The sequence below is a fragment of the Penicillium waksmanii genome, assembly GCF_028829765.1.
Source record: "Penicillium waksmanii strain IBT 27052 chromosome Unknown utg000008l:1.0-5622682.0:1.0-5626561.0, whole genome shotgun sequence".
NCBI lineage: Eukaryota > Fungi > Ascomycota > Eurotiomycetes > Eurotiales > Aspergillaceae > Penicillium > Penicillium waksmanii.
Genome location: NW_026643254.1, coordinates 426,348 through 447,870, shown reverse-complemented (window position 1 = coordinate 447,870; position 21,523 = coordinate 426,348). Strand labels below are relative to the sequence as shown.

Here is a 21,523-nt window from a genome sequence, read left to right as displayed (position 1 = left end):
ATATAGAAAAGGGAGCCGGTTCACAAAGGCTTCAGAGGAGCGATGCATCGGAGATGGAGGCTTGTCTTGATCAGGATTAGCTTTCATGTTTGCCATAGCCGGAATCAGATATCACATACCAACGGGCTTTTTACAGAAGCGATTGAAGTCGAGCTTTGAGTGTCTGTACAATGGTTTGCCATTCAGATCCATTTTTTCGTAGTCGTGAATACAGAACGGGCCTGAAAGCAATGCGGCGAAGCTGGGATAGACAAATTGGCGATCTAAAGGCTTGTATAGGGGGGTGATGTAGTGTAAAAAAATCAACCAAGACACTTCTATGCAAGATGATGTCGAGAGAAAAGCAATCACGCCGAGATTTGCAGCTATGCAGTTGTCCAAAACAGATTTTGAAATGGGATGGTGATGGATCATAATCTAGATCATTCAGTGATGATTCACCTAGCACTATGTCGTTGAGACTTGAACTGATTTCACCAGTGCAGCAACTAATGATACACAAACACATATCTCGGCCCCTCTCAGCCCCCGCAGGGAGGCCAAAGTTTGAAACGTTGTGATTGTGGAAAGAGGCTCTCAGTCTCGCCACAGAGGAGTCTTTTTGGGTACTGTATCCGCTGCATAGGAAATAATATCCATCGGGCTAGCTATGCCATCAAACCGAGCTCGGTAACTTCAGTACTTTTTACCACGGCAGGGCATGCATGATTCTTTTCCCATAACTTTACCGCAGCCTACTCTCTCGGTTATGATACATACGGTCAAAAATCTTCAAATGGACCTTTCTATTCGAATTAAGAAATTAGGTTTCTTTCTCGTATCTGATCATCCAGTCAATATACCAGCCCCTTCTAGGTCATCCGTTGTGCCATAGGTCCGACAGAAACATAAAAGACATTAATGTACAGTTCTTCTCGGCGGCCACCCCGACAAATCTCCTGCCATGCTTTGACATGAAACATTTCCGTGACCACGATGCGATCGGGCTTTGATTGCATAATTTCAGGGATCATTTTGATATCTTCTTCTAGATCTGGGATCAGACTTTTGCTGTAGAACAAAATTGCAGAGGTGGTGGCCAAATCACGAATGGTGCAGTTAGCAAATGGCTTAATCCCCCAAACCAGAGATATCCTGGGAAGAAGGAGCGGATCTAACGATAAGAATGCATGCGTGTAATAGTTTATCACCTCCGCTCTGTTTTTGACATCAATTCTTTGGGGAAGTACTGCCGCAACCCTGACTTCTTCGTTCTGGAACGCCGTTTGAAGGCTTGTGAGAATGGACTGTAGCTGCCTCATCGAGAGATGAGAGGAGAATATTGGTGAAAATCTGAGATGCTCCAGCATAGCAGAACAGAATAGCTCGTCACGTAACCATATCTCTTTCGACTCGTAGCCCCGTATATGCAGAGCATCAATACCCATAAAAGCGTAGCATATCAGAGCGATACTGGCTCCCGCACCAAACGGTCTGTAAGGAAAACAGGGTTGTTCGAAACACGTTTGAACAAAGCTAGACTCTTGTGATGAATATTGCCCGAAAAGGGACAGAATATATCGGATCTGTATATCCAAGTCTTCGCAGGACATAGTATGCAAGCCCTGAAATTCGCTTAACGCGTCGCGGATATCAATGAGCCAGGACTGCAAGTGACAGTACTGCAAGACGAAACTCTTCTCCCAGTTATGGTCATTCCGGTATATTATGGCATATAAGGTGCCCTCATCACCGGGCATAATTGCAGTAACCAATAAGTAGTTCAGTACCAGTAAGAGCTGATGAAAGGTGTGGTGGCTCTCGGCTGACGGAGTGCCAGGTGCTGGAATTTGGGGTTGGAGCCGAGGTGGCAAGGAAACCTGGAATAGCGTGAGCCGTGAATGCTAATGTACAAAGAGACAGCCGAATTTACCGGAAGTGCCATATTAAAGTATGACTGCGTTGCTACAAGGACTGGAAGAGCTGGGGCGCTCCTCAGGATCGCCTGTAGTGAGTGGAAAGCGACCGACGAGACCGGGAGGTGACTTCTGCGATGTCACCACTTCGCCTTCGTTTTTCCAATCTTCTATCAGGCCGTTGCTGGCTTGGAAGTCCCTGGGAAACAAGACGTCATTGGTAGATGGAGATTGGCATTCATACCCCGATTGATTGGCAAATTGCCCGGTCTCTTTTTGTACATCGATCGTCTTGTCATTCCACTCATGATAATGCGTCTGCTCGACCTCGAAGACAGCCTTTTGCCGCTTCGAGTTTCTTGGCTGGGTTGGCGGCATTGTCTTGTACCCCAACGCCAAAGCGACCCGTTCTTCATACAAACATAGATTCGGTTGCCCACGTTCACAGCAAGACTGACAGGCGGGTATATCTCTACTGCATCCTTTTTTGGAATTGCGACAGGGGATGCAGGGCCGCCGTAATTTTCTAGAGCATGGGGCTGCCATTCCATAAGGTTCTGTCATGGCTTCGGGAAATAAACCATCAAAATTGGATTGATCGCAGATGTATTCTTTTGCCTCTATCAAAATTGCGAAGCAATTTGTAATAAGAGGAGCAGTCGAGATAGTTCGTGGCTTGGGGATATTTGATTTGGATGAAACTTTGATAAAAGTGAAATGCAATCGAAGCGACACTGAGTCTACTTTAAATTCACCAACAACCGTGGCCATGGTATTCTTCAGACGGTATTTTCTTTAACATTCTTCAAGGCTTTGGTGGCGAGCTGTACGGCTCCTAAAGTGGTAAGTAGTGAGCCCTTTCGGCATACTGGATCCGATGCTGCCTGAAAATGCATGGTATTATCTGGAGCGTCGCGGCACTCAGCATGCCCTGACACTTTCACCCCTTATTCTCTGGACAGAAATAGCCTGTGGTCTGGAGTCACATCAATTGTGACATGCTGAGAGAATTGTAGTGACCCGGGGAAGACCTTCCACGTTCCCAGGAGCAACGAAGCGCCTTGGGGCCTCAATGGTGACTTTGGCATCAGAGAGTAGGCCCCTGGAACCACTGAAGTGATCCCAGAAGCCCTGTGCTAATACCTATTTATAGCTGCAAACGCTTTAGTCGGATGGACTGGTCTGAGGACTGGAGCCCTTCATAAAGCTGCGCTCGTCTCTTGGCTTTCTACAAGCTTCTCTCAATTTCACACCCTCTCACACTTCTTTTACATCATGGTTCGTTAATTATCCTCACGACATATTGCCCATGGGAAACTAAACAGATTAATAGTCTCAAATCGGAGACTTGCCTCCAGAAATAGTGTTGATGATTACCACATACCTACATGGTAGCGCAAAGTTCGCTCTTGCAAGATCCTGCAGAGCGCTGTATTACCGACTACGAACCGCAGTCCTTCAATTCAACATCGAATATCAGAACAGCAATCTTCTGGGCCTGGCCGCCAAAGATGACAATGTTGATCTTACGCTCATGTTGCTTCACCACGGAGCAAACGTCAATGCTTTCTTTCGTGCGAAAACCCCGGTCATGAGGCCTCTCAAGTACTCTTCATCTGCAGTGCTCAAGCTCCTACTGGAAAGCCCTAGGCTAGATATCAATATCCAAAACCGAGAGCAGGAAAGTGCCTTATGGTTTGCGGTTACATATGGATCATGCTCGACGCTGCGGGCTCTCTTGGAATTGCCCAGCTGCGCAGTGAATCTCCGGCATCGACGAGGCCAGACTGCGTTCCATTTCGCCGTATGGTGGGGTCGAATCGACTTGGTGGAAGCGCTGCTCTCCAACGGTGGTGATCCCTACGCATACGATGTTTCTGGTCGCTCGCCATGGGATTGGGCATTTCAATACGATAGGCCCTTTATGAAGGCTGTGTTTTCACGAGAGGAAGAGTATGTCCAGCCAATGTATGCTCACTCTGATGCGTCGGCACTGCACCAGGCAGTCCCGCATGGATCTGTGGATGCTGTGAAGCTGCTCCTGGGGCGGAAAGGTCTTGACTTGGCGGTAATCGACAGTGATGGTGCGACAGCCCTCCATCTCGCTGTCCGCAGTCGAAGCTTGGAAGTGGTCGACCTCATTCTCCGGCATCCTCGAGTGGATGTGAACTGTATAGATAATGACGGCAAATCCCCGCTTTGGTGGTCGACGTTTTTGTCATATTACGAGATTACCGAAAGGCTTCTAGCTGAGGAGGACATTGATGCCAACTTGATCGGTGGCTTCGGTCGGCATGACACACCCTCGGCACCACTACACCATGCCGCGACTCGGTCGCATATAATGATTTTGAAGCAGCTGCTTGCGACCTAAGGAATTGACCTGAACGTCTGCGCTGCGAGACAGACCCCTTTTTCTGCCGCCGCCGCGGCGGGTAGATTATCTCGCGGGATACGAGCACATCTTCGCGTCCAAAGTAGCCCCGAAAACAGTTTCCGGATCGTGGGATATTTCCTCCGACAATGGCTTGACCGGGCTGGCAAAGTGCACTAGAACATCATATTCGAACAATAATAAAATTTGGAACTTCGTCTATCGCTCAGGAATGAAACTGAGCCAAACAGGTACTTTGTGGTCTTGAAGAAACAATAGCGACATCAAAAAGCAATGCAGATAGCACAGTTCTGCTCCGTAGCGATAGCAGAAAACAAACAGAAAAAAGAGCTGTCAAAATCGGCAGATCCGTCACTGCGTATAGGCACTCACTTACATGCAACTCAGACCTCGATCTCGCGTGGAACCCTAACAAAAGAAAAAGGGGGAAAAAGACGACGACGACGTAAACATCATTCAACGTTTTGATCGGCGAAACACTGCCCATGATCAGTGAATAGATTGGAATGAGGTGGCCGCTGTTGTGCCACCTCTGGTAGCGATAAAGTGCAAACCCATGTTGATGAATGTTGAAACACATCGTCGGCGCTTTTCTGCGGACCGCCGGGAGTGTTGAAACGGTGCCAACAGTGAGGAAGGGTTTTTCATATACTCAATCATCAAGAAAAAGCCGCGATGCCTCCGAATATTGCATCAGATCAATGGGTAAATGTTGAACCAGCTGAAATCTGAGGGTCAGCGGTGTTGAGACCCTCACAATTCGCAAGGATTGGTCCATCGACTCGAGAGTAAGGGTTGGATGCAATGCTATAAGTACCCGAACTCTCGCCAGCAGAACAGTCGTTCTCAAGCATTCGCTTGTCATCCTTGAACAAAGAATATCGAATACTTCTCGACTTCGCCAGCTACTCTCCTCCAGTACGGACTGGCCCGACCCCGAACTGTGATGCACTTGTGATCGAACTGACCTATTGTATCGCTCCTAGTCTTTCTATGCTCGACAATGAAATCTATTAACGGCAGGTAAGTTTGGTTGCCCAATCATTTGAGACCATGCTAACGTGGAAGATGTTTATTATCAGTTCCGTCTCGGTTGTTCCTCTGGAAATTCAATCGACGGACCTAGAATGGTCTCGATAATAAATCCAGGTTGCGAAGACAGTGAGTTATGAAGGGCCTCCATAAGCAACCTACTGATGGTTTATCATAGACCGAAATCGTCCCCTACCAAGCCGGCTCGACCAAACTCGAATGCCGCGCGCAGTAGTAGCTGGCAAAGTAAGTTTCGATCACTATAGCATTTTCGAGAGTAGTTAGCCTGTGCTGACGATTCTCTGTATAGGAAGCCGATTGTTTTACCATGAGCCAGCCCATGTCTTGTAAGTTGCCCCATTCGTTGCCACTGCCTATTCCCAACGCCCGGGACTGCGTTTTGAATCTCAGTGTGGAATCTTTCTGTTTGGGGCTCTCTGTTCTTCAGAAATATCGCTGATGTCTCTTTCTCACCATAGGGCGAATGTGATTATTGTAGTCGACACGAACCGAGCCGTATTCCCCCATCATCCTTGCAACTAAGTCAGGTGCACCAGCCTGATGGGCCAAGCCACTGACTTCCAGTATGATTGCGCCTTTGTTGTTTCTGAAGACATGGTTGGCGCGGCCACTTCGCCTGGCGTATTTAGCGGGCCCAATTCAGCAAGGCTTGATGGCCTCCGGTTAGCCGTACGGTAAAATTCCAAAGTGTTTTCATCTCTCCAGCATTACCCTGTCCGGTACAAGTTAACTGTCAATGTATTAGGGACTTGCTGTATTCCGACGGCTATGAACCTCTTGCCCCACCTCCGATTCGAAACCTCGACGATGGCATAGTCCGGTCCCATGCTAGACCGAGCTATCGCAGCATCCGACAAGAACGAAGGGAAACCTAGCAGCGACGAGCACCGAGAAAGACTACGGTTTCTCCGAAAGTTGAATCAGCCAGTGATGCATTGAGTTATCGGCCACAATCTGATGGTCAGCTCTGTCAAGCCCCCAGTTGCAGCCGGGCAAGCGACATGGCAGGCCGCGGTATGAGAACTTCCCCGGATCTCTCGCCGCGAGAGCACTCGCTTTGAGGTTAGTTCCTAGCCTGCCCTGGACAAAACATCAAAATATTTTGTTCACTAGCCACTAGTGGTTCTTTGTCCTGGCATGATTGAACACCCGCCTGGCCACTGCCTGTGGCCACATAAGCAGCAAAAGCATACAGCTATACATTGGAGAATATGAGCCTGTGCCCACATCTATTTCCTCTGGGTACGGACTGATACTGGACCCCTGGGTCGTGATCGAGCTGACGCCTGCTGTCTCGTCTCTACCTTGCCCGTGCTCGAAGTGAAGCTACACTCAGAGCAAGTATGTGTAGCCCTCGGTCACAGGAAATCTTGCTGACGTGAGATATATTGAACTTCAGCCTGTTCTGGCCGTTCCCACAAATCCAATTAAGATACTGTATGATGGCTGGCATGGGAATCTCATTGATGCCGCTAGAACGGTGAGTTGCAAACGAACATATCGAGCCATCTGCTGATCATTAGCGATAGTTTGAGTAACATTGGTAATGAACTGCCTTGGCAGTTTCCCAATGCAGACGACCATTGAAAGCTGCCACTATAACCAACTTCATGAAACAAAGCTGACAAAGTACGTTCTCATCCCTCAGACGTTTTGGAAGCAAACTAACCATGTTATCAAATCGCTGATATGAAGATGACCGTTTCCCTCCGAACTAGGCTATGCATAATGCAGCCGAAAGCCGACCGAACAGTCACTTTTCATCTATGTCACCACCGAGGGGCACGGACTCGCCGGCAGAAATAGACTTGCGATGCTCATGGTCAGTCAGTTGCCGCGAAGGTCTAATTATCCCGTTGATAATTCCAAAGATGCAAGGTTGTTTTTGATACATACCAGGTGGAGTTTGTTGACTTCGAACGGAGCTGCCAATGCGTCCCACGCGACTAAGGGAACGACGCGTTACGCCGCGTAAATTCACCGCCTTATCCTCCCCGCGGCACGCGCTCGGCGGAGTAGGTCCCTGATGACTCCCAATTTGAAGACCCGCGGATGCTAACTCCGCCTGACATGCTCCCTTTCTTCTTCTCCCTAGTTTCTCACCTTATCTCTCTCGTTCACCTCTGGACCACGTATGCTGGAAAGTATATTTCCTATCCTACCGCATTCTCAAGAATAAGTCACCTCAATTCGTTTCCTTCCACTCTTAGAGGTTGGTTGGTTTGGACCCCACGTCTTTACTCATCTGAACTTGTGCTGAGGCTTTCTGTCAGCATAGCTCTATTTGGCACCATGACGGAAAGCAATTTCAGCTTTTCTAGTACCACGCGGCAGACCTCGATAACTTCCGCCTTTGTCGTGGACACTGAGCAAGCCGCGTCTATTAAGACAACTGCAATCTCTATCCCCTCGACCGCCGTCCGTACTGGGGCCGCCACTGCGGCTGTCAATCGCACGTCCACAGATAGGTTTCGTGAACTGCCCTGCCAATGGATTGGATGCAGTGAAACGTTTTTCACTGCCGAGGCCTTATATGTAAGCTCGTCGACGAATCAGTTGCCCCCGAAATTTCTAACTGTTATTGCAACACAGGAGCACATCTGCGAGGGGCATATTGACCGCAAGGCCACTAACAACCTCAGCTTGGCATGCCAATGGGGTAGCTGCAATGTTACTGCTGCCAAGCGGTACCATATTACCTCCCATGTTCGGGTTCATGTGCCGTTCAAGCCTCACGAATGCCATGTCTGCGGCGACTCTTACAAGCGGCCCCATGATTTGAAGAAACATGTCAAGACTCATGCGAACGACCCGGAGATTCGATTTTCTGAGATGAGCATGAAGCAAAAAGATTATCGTATTCTCTGGGAATCAGAAGATCTAGTCTCGTGATTCTTCCGCCCTACTTCTGGAACCTTTCGCCGTAACGCGCAATCGACCTAGTCAATTTATTTCAGACCAACAGCCTACATGGCTGTCTTGCTAGAGGGACAGTAACACACCGGTCCCTTAACACCCAGGGAGGACCTCCGCAATTGATCTGACGGCGACGAACCGACCGGATCGACTCATCAAGTGCCACCTCTACCATGAAAATTACAGGTCCGACCATGGAAGCTCCAAACCCAACGTACCTTTACCAAACAGGAAAAAAGGCCTACACCCGCGCAGACTGGACCAATATTGGCGATGAGGTAGTTAAGCAGGTCGACCCATGAAAGAAATCAAAACTCGACCAACCCTCGGCGACATGGTCCAGAAACCCATAGATGCGACAACGGAGGCCGCGAACCAGTATACACCTGACACACGCCCAACTCCTTACTCTAAGCGGTGGTTTATGCCAAACTTTAAAGTTCAACAAGACATTGTCAACAGGCTGCGTCTAGATTGTAGGAACATTGTGCAACGTTAGGGAAAGACGAGCCTGGACTTGGACCATTGAAAAGGCTAAAACATCACACTGGAGGACGTTCTTGGACGAAACCGGGGAAGAAATCCCTGGGAGGCTACTACCTACATGAAATCCCGAGACAGCTTGGGGTCTTGAAGGTGGGCAGCCACGGAATTATCGAGAGCGAAGACAAGGCGCAGGCCTTCCTCCGCTTCTTCTTCCCCAAAATGGACACGCCAGTCACCAACGCGTCCATGGCGGCCCCGTTGGAACTCCCGTGGCAGCTTATCACCGAGCTTGAAATTCAACGATCCCTCAAAGCTGCTTAAGGAACCACCGCCCCGGGAGGAGACAATCTACCGATGCTTTAATGGAAACAGCTTTGGACACACCTCAGGAGCGTCATCACCAAAATATGCAATACCTCAGTGAACCTAGGGTACCACCCGAAACACTGGCGGAGAACGAAGATTGTGGTGCTAAGGAAGCCTGGGAAGCCAGATTATTTGATTTCAGGTGCCTATCGTCCGATCTCACTCCTCAACACTCTAGGCAAGCTCCTGGAAGCAGTCGTCGCCCGACGACTTTCATATCTCTCAGAAAAGCACGGGCTGCTGCCGGACACCCAGTTCGGCGGTAGCCCCGGAAGGACCACTGAGCAAACGCTGCTGGTACTCTCGAATTCCATCGACCAAGCATGGTATAACACAAAGTAGTCACCCTCGTTTCATTCGATCTAAAGGGAGCATTTAACGGAACCAACGAGATGAGTCTAGACGCCTGTTTACGAACCAGACGGATTCCCTCTGTGGAACGAAAATGGATTGCAACCTTTTGGACGGACCGCCATGCTCAAGATAGGGTTCGACGATTTTCGTACCGAGACAGCACCGCTAGCCAACGCGGGACTCTCGCAGGGCTCGCCGCTATCACCCATCCTATTCGCATTCTTCAACGCTGACCTAGTTGATCAACCCGTCACCATCCACGGAGGCGCTTCGGCATTTATAGACGACTACTTCCGCTGGCGAGTGGGTAGGTCGGCCGAAGAGAACCTGGCCAACATACAATCCGAAGATATCCTCCGTATTGAGACGTGGGCACGGCAAACTGGACCCTGCTTCGTCGTCAAGAAAACTGAGCTCATTCACCTCGCCAGGAAGAGAGGAGACCGGCTGCAAGGCCAGATAGTCGTGAATGGTACAGTTGTTTAACCCTCACCCACAACGAATCTGCTGGGCGTGGTCTTTGACCCGGAGCTACGATGGAAGGAACACGTACAGCAGGCCATCAAGCGCGCAACCAAAACCACCATCGTTCTATGTGGGTTGCGGCACCTGCGGCCTGAACAGATGCGACAGCTTTACCAGGCATGCGTCACGCCGGTCGTCGACTACGCGTCAACCGCATGGTACGACCCGTTGAGAGATAAGACCCATCTGTGACACCTGAACACAGTACAGAGAAACTCGCTGATCCGCGTCTTATCGGCTTTCCTTCCTGAAACGTTCCCAGAGCACTTGGGTGGGGATTCTTTCGAAGGTAAGCAAGGGCAAGATTTCCAAATTCAAGAACAAGCTAAATTACTCAGATATTGAAACTCAATTTGATCTTGTTGCAGAGATCGAGAATCTTCATCGGGAGAATCAAAGCCTAATGCAAAGACTAGAAATTGCCGAGAAGACAGCAAACGCGGCGCGGATGGCGCAATTGATCGGAGAGGAGAGCCTTCGACGGCAAAATGAGCTACTCCAAGAGTCACGCAGAAATGCAGAGACTGTACTAAGAGAAATCTCAGACATTGGCCAAGCTTACTGAGCTTCAAAATGGACTGAAAGCGTTGACGATGGTGAGGTCGTTGAAGTTATGCGCAAGGTTTTTCGGGGATTGGAGGACTGGACCAAACGGCATTTCAACCAAGTATTCCATGCAGCACAGTCTACAAAAAATGCTAGTCTTGATGCAGCTCTGCTTAGCTACAACAATTCTGCTCTTACTATTCAGGTTATTCAGGCAGCCATCTCCGAGCAAATCCACCATGGAATATTTTCCCGCTATATGGTTGGCCTCCCAGGCAGATTCTATGACGAAATTTTCTATGAAGTTGACACCAAAGTATCAAGAGCTTGTAAGTTAGCGTACCTGACCTAACCGGGGGCTTTGTGCTAACAATATCAGTCCCACCGCATGTTTGGCAACACTGGCGTGCTTCCACTAGCCTTGCAGGGGCATCTCTCGCGGGGGAAGCACTTGGCGAAATTTGTGATCAGATTACACAAAACATAGACGAACTCTTCGGGTTGTATACTCTCACAAATACCAAGGAAAGGAAGCATCAATTGAAAGACCTGCTACTGGAATGCGCGAGGTTCAAGCTGAGACCTGAGCGGTCAAGCATCTGTATACTTTTTCCGTTGGAGCTGCCCGGGGACACCTTTCCTCGAAGAACGAATGCGGGGTTTGACCGGGGTATCCTCTACTGAAGCGACTGTCTCGCAAAGTATATGGCCGATGCTCTGCAATGAATCTCTGATAATTGGATCACTGTGGAGAAGGAAGTCGTCCAACTAATCGAGCCGGATCCTGTGACTGTCACTGAAACTGGATTCTCCGCGGATTTCTCCAGTCGTTCACTTTAAGTAGGGGCTAGTTGTGATTTCAAGGTTCAAAATAGCTTTATCGAGGATTTGGCTCTATTTAGCTACGAAACAAGAGGAAGCACAGAAATTCAATCAACAATTTCTCATCACTCCCTAGACACCGTCCACAAAGCCATCGCCTCCTGCCTCTGTATCCACCTTCATAGACTCCATAAGTCCGCATATCTCAAACAACTTACGAGGTCCAAGCCCATCGGGCGTTCCGACCACCCCGTCAGTCTTCAGGCGCTCCAAAGCCGACCGAATGCCCATGTAAGCCGGGGCAAGAGAAGCGAATGAGAAGATCATGATTCGGAATCCCATCTCTTCCGCCTCCTTGGTGGTAATCACTGGAGTGGCACCGTTTTCTACCATGTTGAGGAGAAGAGGCCAGGGGGCAAGATCCTGCACTGTCTGGCGCGCCTGCTCCTTCGATGTAAACCCTTCCAAAAGACCTACATCTGCCCCAATGTCTCGCGCTGCTTTCAAGCGGGCGATGCATTCCTCATAGCCATGTTGTTGGAGGGCATCAGTCCTTGCGATGAGGACAATATCCGAGTGCAAGTGATCTTTGGTCAACTTGGCCGCCCGGATTCGCGTCAGGTACTCTTCACGGCCCACTACCTTCTTTCCGGCAAGGTGGCCACATCGTTTATTCTGGATCTGGTCCTCGATATGGAATCCAGCCACGCCAGCCTGAATGTACTGCTGCACGGACTTGGCCACCATCAGAGGCCCTGCAATTGAGCATGTCAGCTCCACATCCATGTTTAGTTGTATTATTTGAGCAAGCCCTTCTAGACGTACCTCCATAACCGGTATCCATGTCTGCAATAAGAGGAGGACCAAATGGGTCAAGGTTGGCAATCATCTCCGCATTGGTTCTCATATCATGAAGCTGAGCTAGACCCAGATCCGCCATTCCAAGTCGTGAAGCAGTTGTACCGGCACCAGTCTATTGACATCAGTTATGGCCCAAGGCCCAAGTGAGGAGCAACCAGAACGCATGACATACCATATACATGCTTTTGAAGCCTAGCTCCATGGCAATTCGAGCAGACAGACCATCGTACACTCCTGGGCAGATAATGAGGTCCTTGGAGTCCTTCAGCATTCGACGCAGCTTAGACGCAGCGGGAATGACATAAAGAGAGACACTAGGCTCATGGCGCATTCCATTGACTTCATAGAAGCCATCCTTCTCAACAGTGATAGTGATTGTCATTGTGCCGACGGTAGCACAACGACGGGAAAAGACAGAAAGAGTTTGTGTGATTGTAAGGCGAATTATGATTTGGTTTGAATTCAAATTTCGGATCTCACTACTTATAGTTCAATAGTCTCCTATCCGGAGTAGCATGGCCCGATTTTCGAGTGAATTCAATTGCGCAGAATAACCCCGAGCGGATCTCCGACACTGGTCACGAAAAAAAGGGCTTAGGTCTCTTGAGGATGCAACATCCCATCATGTGCTAAGCCAGAAATTGATCATTTGCTCATTCTTGGGTCGTACTGGCTTAGAAAGGAGGCATAGATGACATGGTAACCCAGTTAGTTCCTGCCAGGAAATGAAGGCGTGAAGACCGCCGAGGAGATATTAGGATGACTATCATTCCCGATAAGGTCAAGCCATTTACGGCACGGATGGAAGAAGGTGGTGAAATCGTCAGGCTCCGGTCCTGATAACGGAACTGCGATCCAATCGGACAAAGGCAAAATGAGTAGCATGGGATAGGCGAGGCAGAAGAGAGGCAATTGACACGGAGTACACAGGCAAGATAATCTGTCTGAAGACGCCAGTGACGGCAAATGCATATGCAGCTGCGCATGAGTCGCATTCTCACTTGCATCTGCAAATTCCTATCAGGGGTGAAGGGGGCAGTGCTCGGGAGTGATATAATTCTTGGCCCGCGATTCAATTATTCAAACCCCAGTTCGCCAAGCGTTTTTCGCAGTTAATCTTTCGGGAGATCAGCAGCCACATTAGCCATGGGAGCGTAACAGCGTGGTATCCTCCATTTTCGGAGGGGGAAAGGGGAGTATATCCGTCAGTTCAAAGTTGCTCTTATAACTTAATTTCAAGGAACATAAAGCTATGGCTCATCATTCGGCCATGACGACCCATAGAGGGGGCAGAACGATCACAAACAAAGCTGGAAGTTTAATTCTATCCCCCACACACGAGAAGCCGTTGTGACACAACTTCCGTGGTGTGGTGGGTGGTGTGGTGGATCTCAGGGGCAAGACCAGATACGGCGCCAAGCCGCTGAGTGTCACCACAAATTCCCCCCGAGTCCTTCTTGGCGCTTCAGGACCACCTTATTCAGCCGGTGTGCAAGGCAAAATATCCGGTCCAGGCGGGGGTCAGACACTCCGCCCAATGCTCAGATTGCGGCCGAAGAATGATCTACCCGAAGGCTAAATGGTGACAGAGGCTGTTCGGTCTTTCCGGGCGGAGATTCATGTCCATGCCCAGGCTTGCTCGTCTTGGAAGCCAGCATCCGTGGGGGGTTGTTTCGCTTTGCCCCTCAGGCCAAGAAGGACACACATCCCCGATATGAAGAAAGAGGAGTTCCCGAAAAAGGATGAGATCGACGGACCGACAGGGAGGGGAGGACCCTCGCCTAGGCTTCTCACATATTCCGGCGAGTTCCTAGCCCCATAGGAACAAGAGCAAATTGTCTCCCGTCATACATTCTGATTTCTGTCACTTGCAATGGAACAACCTGAGAAACCTTTTCGTGGATTATCCAGGTTCTTGGGAGGTGAGGTCGATCCTCGCCATGCCGACCTGTTATTGTTTACCTGCTGCTTGACTTCGGGTTTGGTGGATAGTACAATATACAAGGGTACGAGCGTCGTCTTGTTGGCTTGGTTTGGAAGTTGAGGCTGGTCGAACTGACTTGAGCAGCCTATAACACTTTTGTGTCTATGCAAACTGGTATGAACGCGATGTTGGTCACAATCAGCAATCAATGAGCTTGAGATGGTGTAGAGATGCTGATATTCCATGATGTCTCGCATTGCAGGGAATACCATTTTCGTGGGACTGGGAGCTTCAAATCAAAACCCGCGTCCGTTCGGATGGGCACACTCGTTGACCTCGATCGTGTGTTTTGTGATCGGCTGCTTCCTCTTTGCACGGCTCAATCGCATCATTGGGGCACGGCGTCGGGGGTCTCTGATGCTGTCTTTCCTCATCCAAGCTTGCATCATCATCATAACAGCTGCCCTCGTTCAGGGAAGAGTTGTGTCGAGTGCTCTCGATGACGATTTATCACAATCCATCACTCGATGGGACCAAGAAGTGCCGATCGTGCTTCTTAGTCTTCAGTCGGCAGGACAGATCGTGGCCAGTCGTGCGTTGGGCTTCAACGAGATTCCGACCGTGGTAATCACCAGTCTGCTCTGCGATCTGATGTCGGACCCGAAACTGTTTCTCTTGCGAAACGACAAGCGGGACCGTCGTATCATAGCGTTCGTTCTAACGCTGGCGGGTGCCATTGTTGGGGGCTGGGTCACCAAGGCCACAGGGAACATCGCTCCAATCCTTTGGCTGGCTGCTGGAATCAAATTCCTTGTGGCGGGATCCTGGGGAATGTGGAAAACCAAGGCATGATTCTTGGAGTAGTTGGGGAAGTTGAAGTTGGAATAGTTTCAGAGTGAAAGTGGAAGGAAACCAGGGAGTGTTGGTGGCCATGATTCTCGGGCCACAATGTACAGCCTAAACATTCAGGCAGCAATTATCCTGGTAAAGGTCAGTCGAGTTGTGAATTCTGTAGAGATGTGAAAATCACTTGCATATAGATTACACAGAGTCCTTGTATCCTTGCCTGACCCTCCATCTTCGTAATTCATAAAGCTTCTCGAGTGTGACTTCCCCTACTCCTCACCATATGGCGGCCGTTTATGAAGTATAGCGTCTAGTATGGAACTGTTGCACACGACTACGCAATACTACCAAACACGCCTCGTCGCTGAGCTACCAGATCTAGGTACTATTAACTATTACCTATTACCTTTCTTAAATTTTCGTTATCAAATCTCGGAAAGCTCTCTCGCATTCCAGTCAATCCATCTTCCTCATTATCGGACCCTCTCCACCAGCTCGGAACGCAGTGCGGAATTTCCTCGTGGATGTCTATCTCATTACTGCGTCCGCAATCACCCGCTCAGTCCGCGGCAGCGCCGCAACCCTGCTCACAGATCACACCTTCTCCGCGATGGGTGCTGAGGGCGGAGAAAGCTTGATTGGCAGAGTGGCTGCGTTGATGGTCGTGATACAATTCCCGACTTCGCCAAGTTCCCCGGAAAAAACCGACGAGGCTGGTCCCGGCGGGGGTTCAATTCAATCTTCCGAGTCACTTTCCTTTAGCTCCAGCACGGGTAAGGAAATGGTGGAAGAGCCTGAAGGCGATAAAGGGACCTCTTAGCCCTGCCAAGAGTATCGACTTCATAGTACATCGGCTAATATAAGCGACCACTTTCGTATATCTACGTAAATACTGTGATTTGATCTATGAGTTAGATACTAGCTGAGCCAGCGGCGAGCACATCATGCTTGTGCGCCCGATAGAAGATAAAGAAATTGTTTACGGCTGGAACATTTTCGCCGAGGGGCTATGGAGCCCAACTATTTTTCAATGTTTGGCTACGTAGACAGAGTGAGAGCGGATAAGAATCGCCCTTCATCGCGCGCCCGCCACATTGATCTTTTCAGCTACATGCTAAATTTCCTCTGAAACCTTTTGCATTCGCGTTCCCTTTCTGGTTTAGTGCTTAACCTCGTCGGGATTTGCTCACTAGGTCGAGCTGAGCACTCCAAACTTCTCTTCATGTCGGAATATATGGAGCTTTGTTTTGTCATATGTTGTATTTAGTAACGTGATTGTAATATTCGGTAGATAGATTGTCCATACAAAATCGTATGGTAACAGGGACGTTCTCAATTAAGACTCCTTGCTATCTCATTCGTGTATGCTACTTAGGTCCACAGCTGCTCCGACAGCGGATCTGCTGACTAAGACCCAACCCAACCCGTATGTTGGTTTTTCGTGCGTGGGTTTCGGCGACGCCTAAACTCAGCCAATCAGTTTAGGCACGTGATGAAAGCCCCCTACCCCGCCCTTTATCCGGCGAGGAAACAATTCTCCTTCAATACGTTTCTCTCCCTAAATAGCATCAACAAGAAGGGCCTGCAAAAGATTTAGATGATGGCTGATCCAATAAGTATGACTGCTTCAGCGCTTGCTGTCATAACAGCCGCAGTTCAATCAACAAAATCATTATACGGTGCTGTCTCACGCTACAGAGGTCGTGACAAAACCCTCGGAAGGCTGCAAGATGAGCTTCAAGACCTCACAAAAATCCTGGAGTCCTTGGCGCGTGTCATTGACGAGGAAATTACAATGTTGGAGCTCCTGCAGAGTCCAATCGACCGATGCAGCAGAGTTTGTCGAGAGTTCGAAGAGTCGATGGAGTCTTTTTGGCGAAAGTCGAAAACAAGCATTCGAGACTGGACTAAAATGGAATTCATGAGAGGAGACATCAACGAATTCATCGAAATGATATCTGGCTACAAGTCTACAATTTCTGTGGGCTTAGGTACCGTTAACATGTTTGTCACCTTGCCTAATTCTCGAGGTTTCGCTAACGTGTCCCCAAGACATGCCGCCAAAATATCCCAGGACGTCCTCAAGCAATACAATGAGATGATTCAGGATACAGTCTATAATCTCGAGCTGCATCTGCAACGAATCGACGAGAAAGTGGAACGATTTAACATCAACAGCGCAGGTTCTTCTGATTTAACAGTGGATTTAAACGACGAACGCGAGGTTACCAAGCAGTGTCTTCGTGTTTGCGAAGACGCGAGACATTGCATCGAATCCATAGGAATCCGAGAATTTTCTCTTTTGCAAGACCGATCACAAAATAACGCAGAAGATGATGGAGACAAACGCTTCCAAGCGCAACTACTCACACGTCAAGCTTTGGATGAGAATCGTGATAGCTTCTCATTGATCATAAGTCAGCTCCGGAATCGTCTGGAGAGCTTGATCTTGAAAAACGACCCTAGCGATGAGAAAGAGAGGGCTCGTCTACAAGAAGATATCAATAGTTCTAAGCAGTGCTTAGAGGTATGCAGAGTTGCAAGTGAAGTGTCAAATCAGAAAACATACAGAATTGGAGAGGTGATTGCGGAGGGCGACAGCGATCAAGTAGTAGTGACTACTTTGGCTGATCTGTTCGACATCAAAAGAGCTGTTTCTCAGGGTAATTCAGCACAATTAGTCGGATCAATGACGGATGAGGCACTTCGTCATCTGACTGAAAGACGTTACAGCAGTCGGTTTGGCTCACATACCCAAAAGTCCGCCCCTGCTGGATCTTCTACCTCTGATTTGCCTTCGATTAACAAGACAAAAACCAGCCGACCGGTCTTTGTCCCCGAAACAAGCCATGGCGAGCAATCTGCGGAGTTGAAAGGAAAATATGGCAGACCGAGCTCGAATGAAAGGAGAAAGCGGTTGATGCTGGATGACTTTGAATGAACGTTGCGTGTCCCAGTTGGAAATTGGTTTTTTTTTCTTTTCTTTTTTTTTTTGTCCCTCGGCGCTCGGGAGAGCAGCTTATGAGACTTAGGTTATAAAGTCCAGGAATCGCCCAATCCCCCCCGAGGATATTTCAACAAGCAGGGCCAATCTAGGTCCAATTTTCCCCTAATAGGAGAGTCCTCTTGGGTCTTGATCGTCATGACAAGGCAGTGCTCAGTAGAATAGTTCGCACGCCTCAGAGCCGGTGGATATACAAGCAGCCAATTATGATTGTTAATTACCCACCTTATCAAAAGGGGCATAACAGCTCGTGGATGGCCCACTATTTTGTCGGAGCAGGTGTGGGCCCTAATTAGCATGCACGAATGAGATAGCAAGGAGTCTCAATTTGAAGTGCCCCCCTTACCATACAGTTTTGTATGGTGTCGACAAAAGAGGGTCGCAGTTTTACTAGTGCGCCCGGGGAATATTCAGCACCCCCACATGCCTGTTTTCAACCATGATTGCATGGCTCTAAACGATCTTACTAAGCCCACATCGCATAACTAGTTATAACTATTCTGTACTTCCCGTAGTATTCAAAATCAACACTCTCAAGTACTCAATTGGCCATGCCCGTACTAGTCCGTACTGTAACGACAACTTCCGACAGACTGTATTAATTCCCTTCTTTCCGTGATGAATTACGTCATATGCCTAAAGGCGGAAGATGACGGATGCGTGACGACACAACACGCTAGTTTTGTAATACAGATCAGAAGGTATAAAGACATTGCACATTTTATTCACGCATTGTTCACTATTATCAATCGACGAATATATTTAGGAGTTAATTGATGAGCTAGGAACCCCGACATGTCCAATACCGAAGAGAACCCAGATGCTATGAGAGGTTATAAGTCGTTCGTGGACTACCACCTGGCAACTAAACGCTGAGGGTCTATGGCCAACGCTAATTACAATTTGCAATACAGAGGACTAAGCAACCCAAATGCCTCAGATGAGGTAAAGGGACCCGATCAAGTACAACTTGATCAAGATCTTGACTGTGACCAGTCATGCAAAAGGCTATACAATGCTAGAGGTGGTCAAAGCAAAGACTTGAGCAAAGTCCCTGCTGGACCTGAAGCGTCAGTGCTGAAATCAATGAAAGTGGCTACAGTGATGTGATATGGCTAACAACCCTAATTTACTTAAGAGCTCAGAAGAGTCCTGGTGTAACCAAAATGGACAAGAAGAAGGCATACGAGGAATTGATTCGGATGGGTGGCGAAAGTCCCGAGGAATAATGATCCCATTTCACGCGAGTAGTTCAATGCCAGCTAATATAGGGATCTTTAAGGTATTACTGCGATCACAATGTATAACGGGAGTAGTTTTATCGGTTGCCTTAGCTTTTATGTCTTAAAAGAGCAATATTAACGCGCTGCACCCAGGTGTCTCAGAGAGTTCTTGAATTCCTTTATGGCCGTGTCGATGTCATCGAATGTCAACGCAGAGAGCGCCCAGTGAGCATGTTTCTGTGCCAGAGAGATAGACTGTTCGTCGACCGACTGTGATGGTTGACTTGGTGGTCCAGTGGGCACATGAGCCAGAGATGCACGTAGGACTGGAGGTGGTCCGGACGGCACAGCTGCAGGATGCGGAATATGAGAGCTAGTGCCCGATAGCTCATGGAACGAATCTGAGGCCGGTACGGCGATTGAAGAACCAGTGGTTGGTGATGGAAAGGAGTGCAAGGTATTTGAGGCCCCGGGAATACCTGGTAGGCCCGGCACTGGAGAAGAGTACCCAATTGTCCCCGGGGATGAGGAGAGTTCTAAGTCTCCTGGTTGTGGATTGCTGATTTCCTTTGTTCGCGCAGGAGAACCAGGGATATCATCGAGTACAGACGGAATATCATGATTCGATGTTGCAGGCGGCCACTGAAGTGATGAAGCTCGGGAAGTGTGAAGCGATTCATCAAGAGACAATTCCTGGGTCAGCTCCCGCCCTTTTAGACAGTCGAATTCTTCTGGAATTTTCTCGATTGGCGGCTGTCTGGATGGAGAGGGCTGTTCCGCTACCGATCCATCGAATGTTCGAACTTCCAGATTGGCGATTGATTTTTGTGCTTCCTCTTCTGGAACAGGATTCGTCGCATTGGGATCTTCGCCATTCCTGATCGCCTTCACAATTCGGACTGCATGATACTTTCCGAACTTGATCCTTCCGGCAATTTCCGGGTCCAGAGCCCCCCCAGATTTGACGTAGTTCGAGAAATAGAGCCGCTGCCTGGAATGTATCTGCGGTTTGCCTAGTAAAATCAGAGAAGAGGCATCTTGGTAGCCACAAGCAACATTTGGGAGCTCACTTTGTGACCTTGTTAGCGTTCATAGCATCTTCAGCGCGAGCGAAAACTTCCAACCCAAAGCGCTCGACGAGTGCACTCGCCACGACGCTATCCACCACCGATTCATCGCCAGAATGCTCGCTTTTGAACTATATCACAGCGTCGTTGTCAGTCACAATCGTTGTCAGTCACAATCGTTGTCAGTCACAATCGTTGTCAGTCATGTAAAGAGCAGGTAGTAAAGAGCAGGAAAGAGGTCGAGTTTGGGGACTCGGCGAACCTGCTCAAGCTTATCCACCAGGTTGGTGGTGTAGGTTTTAATTTCATCGTTGGATTTATGAAGACCCCGTCCGATGATCTGATTCACTATGTGAAAGTGGCCTGCGATATTGGCGATTCAGTAAGCTCCAACATCCACTGCAGCATCCAGGGAGTTGAGACTCACACCAATAGGCAATCACAGGCTTGGTCTTCTCGATCTGGGCTGCTCTCATGGCAAAGAGGCCAATGTCAGTGGATCTCAGCCCCTCTGGAATAATTTTTGCCATGTCCGAGGTATGGGATAGGAAGAATTAATGACACCCAGGAGAGGCGCCTGATCATGGCGATGACATCACAGCCTGCGGAGGCGAAAGCTCCAATTCTCAGGAGCTCGAGTTTACATGTCAGCGCATGCAGTGGTAAATTACCACTAGCAAGCGGATTAATTACCCAGGAACCCACATTCCTTTGTGTTCCACCGAGTATACGCACATACAGAGGTATTTCAACCTGCCCCCTATCGAATGCTTATGTCAGGATGAGGAATTGATCTACTGGCTAGTACCGAACATGCCCAATAGAATCAGATGATTGATTGAAGGTATTGAGATCGGTTGAGCGATCTCAGGGGTCTCTTCTTCTAATTGAACTATGGCTTGTTATGAAACCATACTAGGACGAATTGGGTGAACGACGAATAAGCCTATCCTGAAGGGTCTTAGTGGAATTTGACCACCCCCTCAGTTCATCAGCTTGTTTTCTATTCAATCAATCAATCTTTTTATCCTGAGGTGTTTCCGCTTTGTCTTATTCGTCCTGAATGCATACTGGTCCTGACACTTTTAGCAAGTGCTGATTTATGGCTAATGAGTTCCGGCGAAAGGCGGTGGGTGTGGCCGTTTCCTGCGTCCTGCTAACTAGACGTGTTCATTGCCAACGCCAAAAAAAAAATCAAAGACTCTCGTCGGCAGGCATAGATGAAATAAATAAAGAGAAT

At 48.8% G+C, this 21,523-nt stretch overlaps 9 protein-coding genes across 9 annotated transcripts; 7 read left to right on the top strand and 2 right to left on the bottom strand.

Annotated features, from left to right (window-relative positions):
- Positions 1-7,635: 7,635 nt before the first annotated feature.
- N7481_008563 (pH-response transcription factor) lies at positions 7,636-8,235 on the top strand (the record flags this gene model as incomplete). The annotated part of the gene is made up of 2 exons (XM_057267782.1): positions 7,636-7,878; positions 7,936-8,235. 2 exons carry the CDS (start codon positions 7,636-7,638, stop codon positions 8,233-8,235), a joined length of 543 nt encoding a protein of 180 aa, XP_057118459.1.
- Positions 8,236-8,432: 197 nt separating this feature from the next.
- On the top strand, positions 8,433-9,066 carry N7481_008562 (uncharacterized protein; the record flags this gene model as incomplete). The annotated part of the gene is made up of 2 exons (XM_057267781.1): positions 8,433-8,537; positions 8,740-9,066. The coding sequence occupies 2 exons, from the start codon at positions 8,433-8,435 to the stop codon at positions 9,064-9,066; spliced, it is 432 nt and encodes a 143-aa protein (XP_057118458.1).
- Positions 9,067-9,585: 519 nt separating this feature from the next.
- On the top strand, positions 9,586-11,220 carry N7481_008561 (uncharacterized protein; the record flags this gene model as incomplete). Its single annotated transcript, XM_057267780.1, has 6 exons — positions 9,586-9,937; positions 10,108-10,148; positions 10,201-10,279; positions 10,329-10,516; positions 10,592-10,865; positions 10,916-11,220. 6 exons carry the CDS (start codon positions 9,586-9,588, stop codon positions 11,218-11,220), a joined length of 1,239 nt encoding a protein of 412 aa, XP_057118457.1.
- Positions 11,221-11,490: 270 nt separating this feature from the next.
- On the bottom strand, positions 11,491-12,601 carry N7481_008560 (isocitrate lyase/PEP mutase family protein; the record flags this gene model as incomplete). Its single annotated transcript, XM_057267779.1, has 3 exons — positions 11,491-12,113; positions 12,184-12,331; positions 12,392-12,601. The coding sequence occupies 3 exons, from the start codon at positions 12,599-12,601 to the stop codon at positions 11,491-11,493; spliced, it is 981 nt and encodes a 326-aa protein (XP_057118456.1).
- Positions 12,602-14,386: 1,785 nt separating this feature from the next.
- N7481_008559 (YoaK family protein) lies at positions 14,387-14,995 on the top strand (the record flags this gene model as incomplete). The annotated part of the gene is made up of 1 exon (XM_057267778.1): positions 14,387-14,995. The coding sequence occupies one exon, from the start codon at positions 14,387-14,389 to the stop codon at positions 14,993-14,995; it is 609 nt and encodes a 202-aa protein (XP_057118455.1).
- Positions 14,996-15,304: 309 nt separating this feature from the next.
- N7481_008558 (uncharacterized protein) lies at positions 15,305-15,809 on the top strand (the record flags this gene model as incomplete). Its single annotated transcript, XM_057267777.1, has 2 exons — positions 15,305-15,371; positions 15,484-15,809. The coding sequence occupies 2 exons, from the start codon at positions 15,305-15,307 to the stop codon at positions 15,807-15,809; spliced, it is 393 nt and encodes a 130-aa protein (XP_057118454.1).
- A 798-nt stretch (positions 15,810-16,607) lies between these two features.
- N7481_008557 (uncharacterized protein) lies at positions 16,608-17,930 on the top strand (the record flags this gene model as incomplete). Its single annotated transcript, XM_057267776.1, has 1 exon — positions 16,608-17,930. The coding sequence occupies one exon, from the start codon at positions 16,608-16,610 to the stop codon at positions 17,928-17,930; it is 1,323 nt and encodes a 440-aa protein (XP_057118453.1).
- Positions 17,931-18,788: 858 nt separating this feature from the next.
- On the top strand, positions 18,789-19,222 carry N7481_008556 (uncharacterized protein; the record flags this gene model as incomplete). The annotated part of the gene is made up of 3 exons (XM_057267775.1): positions 18,789-18,835; positions 18,908-19,063; positions 19,132-19,222. The coding sequence occupies 3 exons, from the start codon at positions 18,789-18,791 to the stop codon at positions 19,220-19,222; spliced, it is 294 nt and encodes a 97-aa protein (XP_057118452.1).
- A 129-nt stretch (positions 19,223-19,351) lies between these two features.
- On the bottom strand, positions 19,352-20,813 carry N7481_008555 (VTA1 family vacuolar protein sorting-associated protein; the record flags this gene model as incomplete). The annotated part of the gene is made up of 4 exons (XM_057267774.1): positions 19,352-20,207; positions 20,287-20,414; positions 20,546-20,646; positions 20,711-20,813. The coding sequence occupies 4 exons, from the start codon at positions 20,811-20,813 to the stop codon at positions 19,352-19,354; spliced, it is 1,188 nt and encodes a 395-aa protein (XP_057118451.1).
- Between the last annotated feature and the right edge of the window lie 710 nt (positions 20,814-21,523).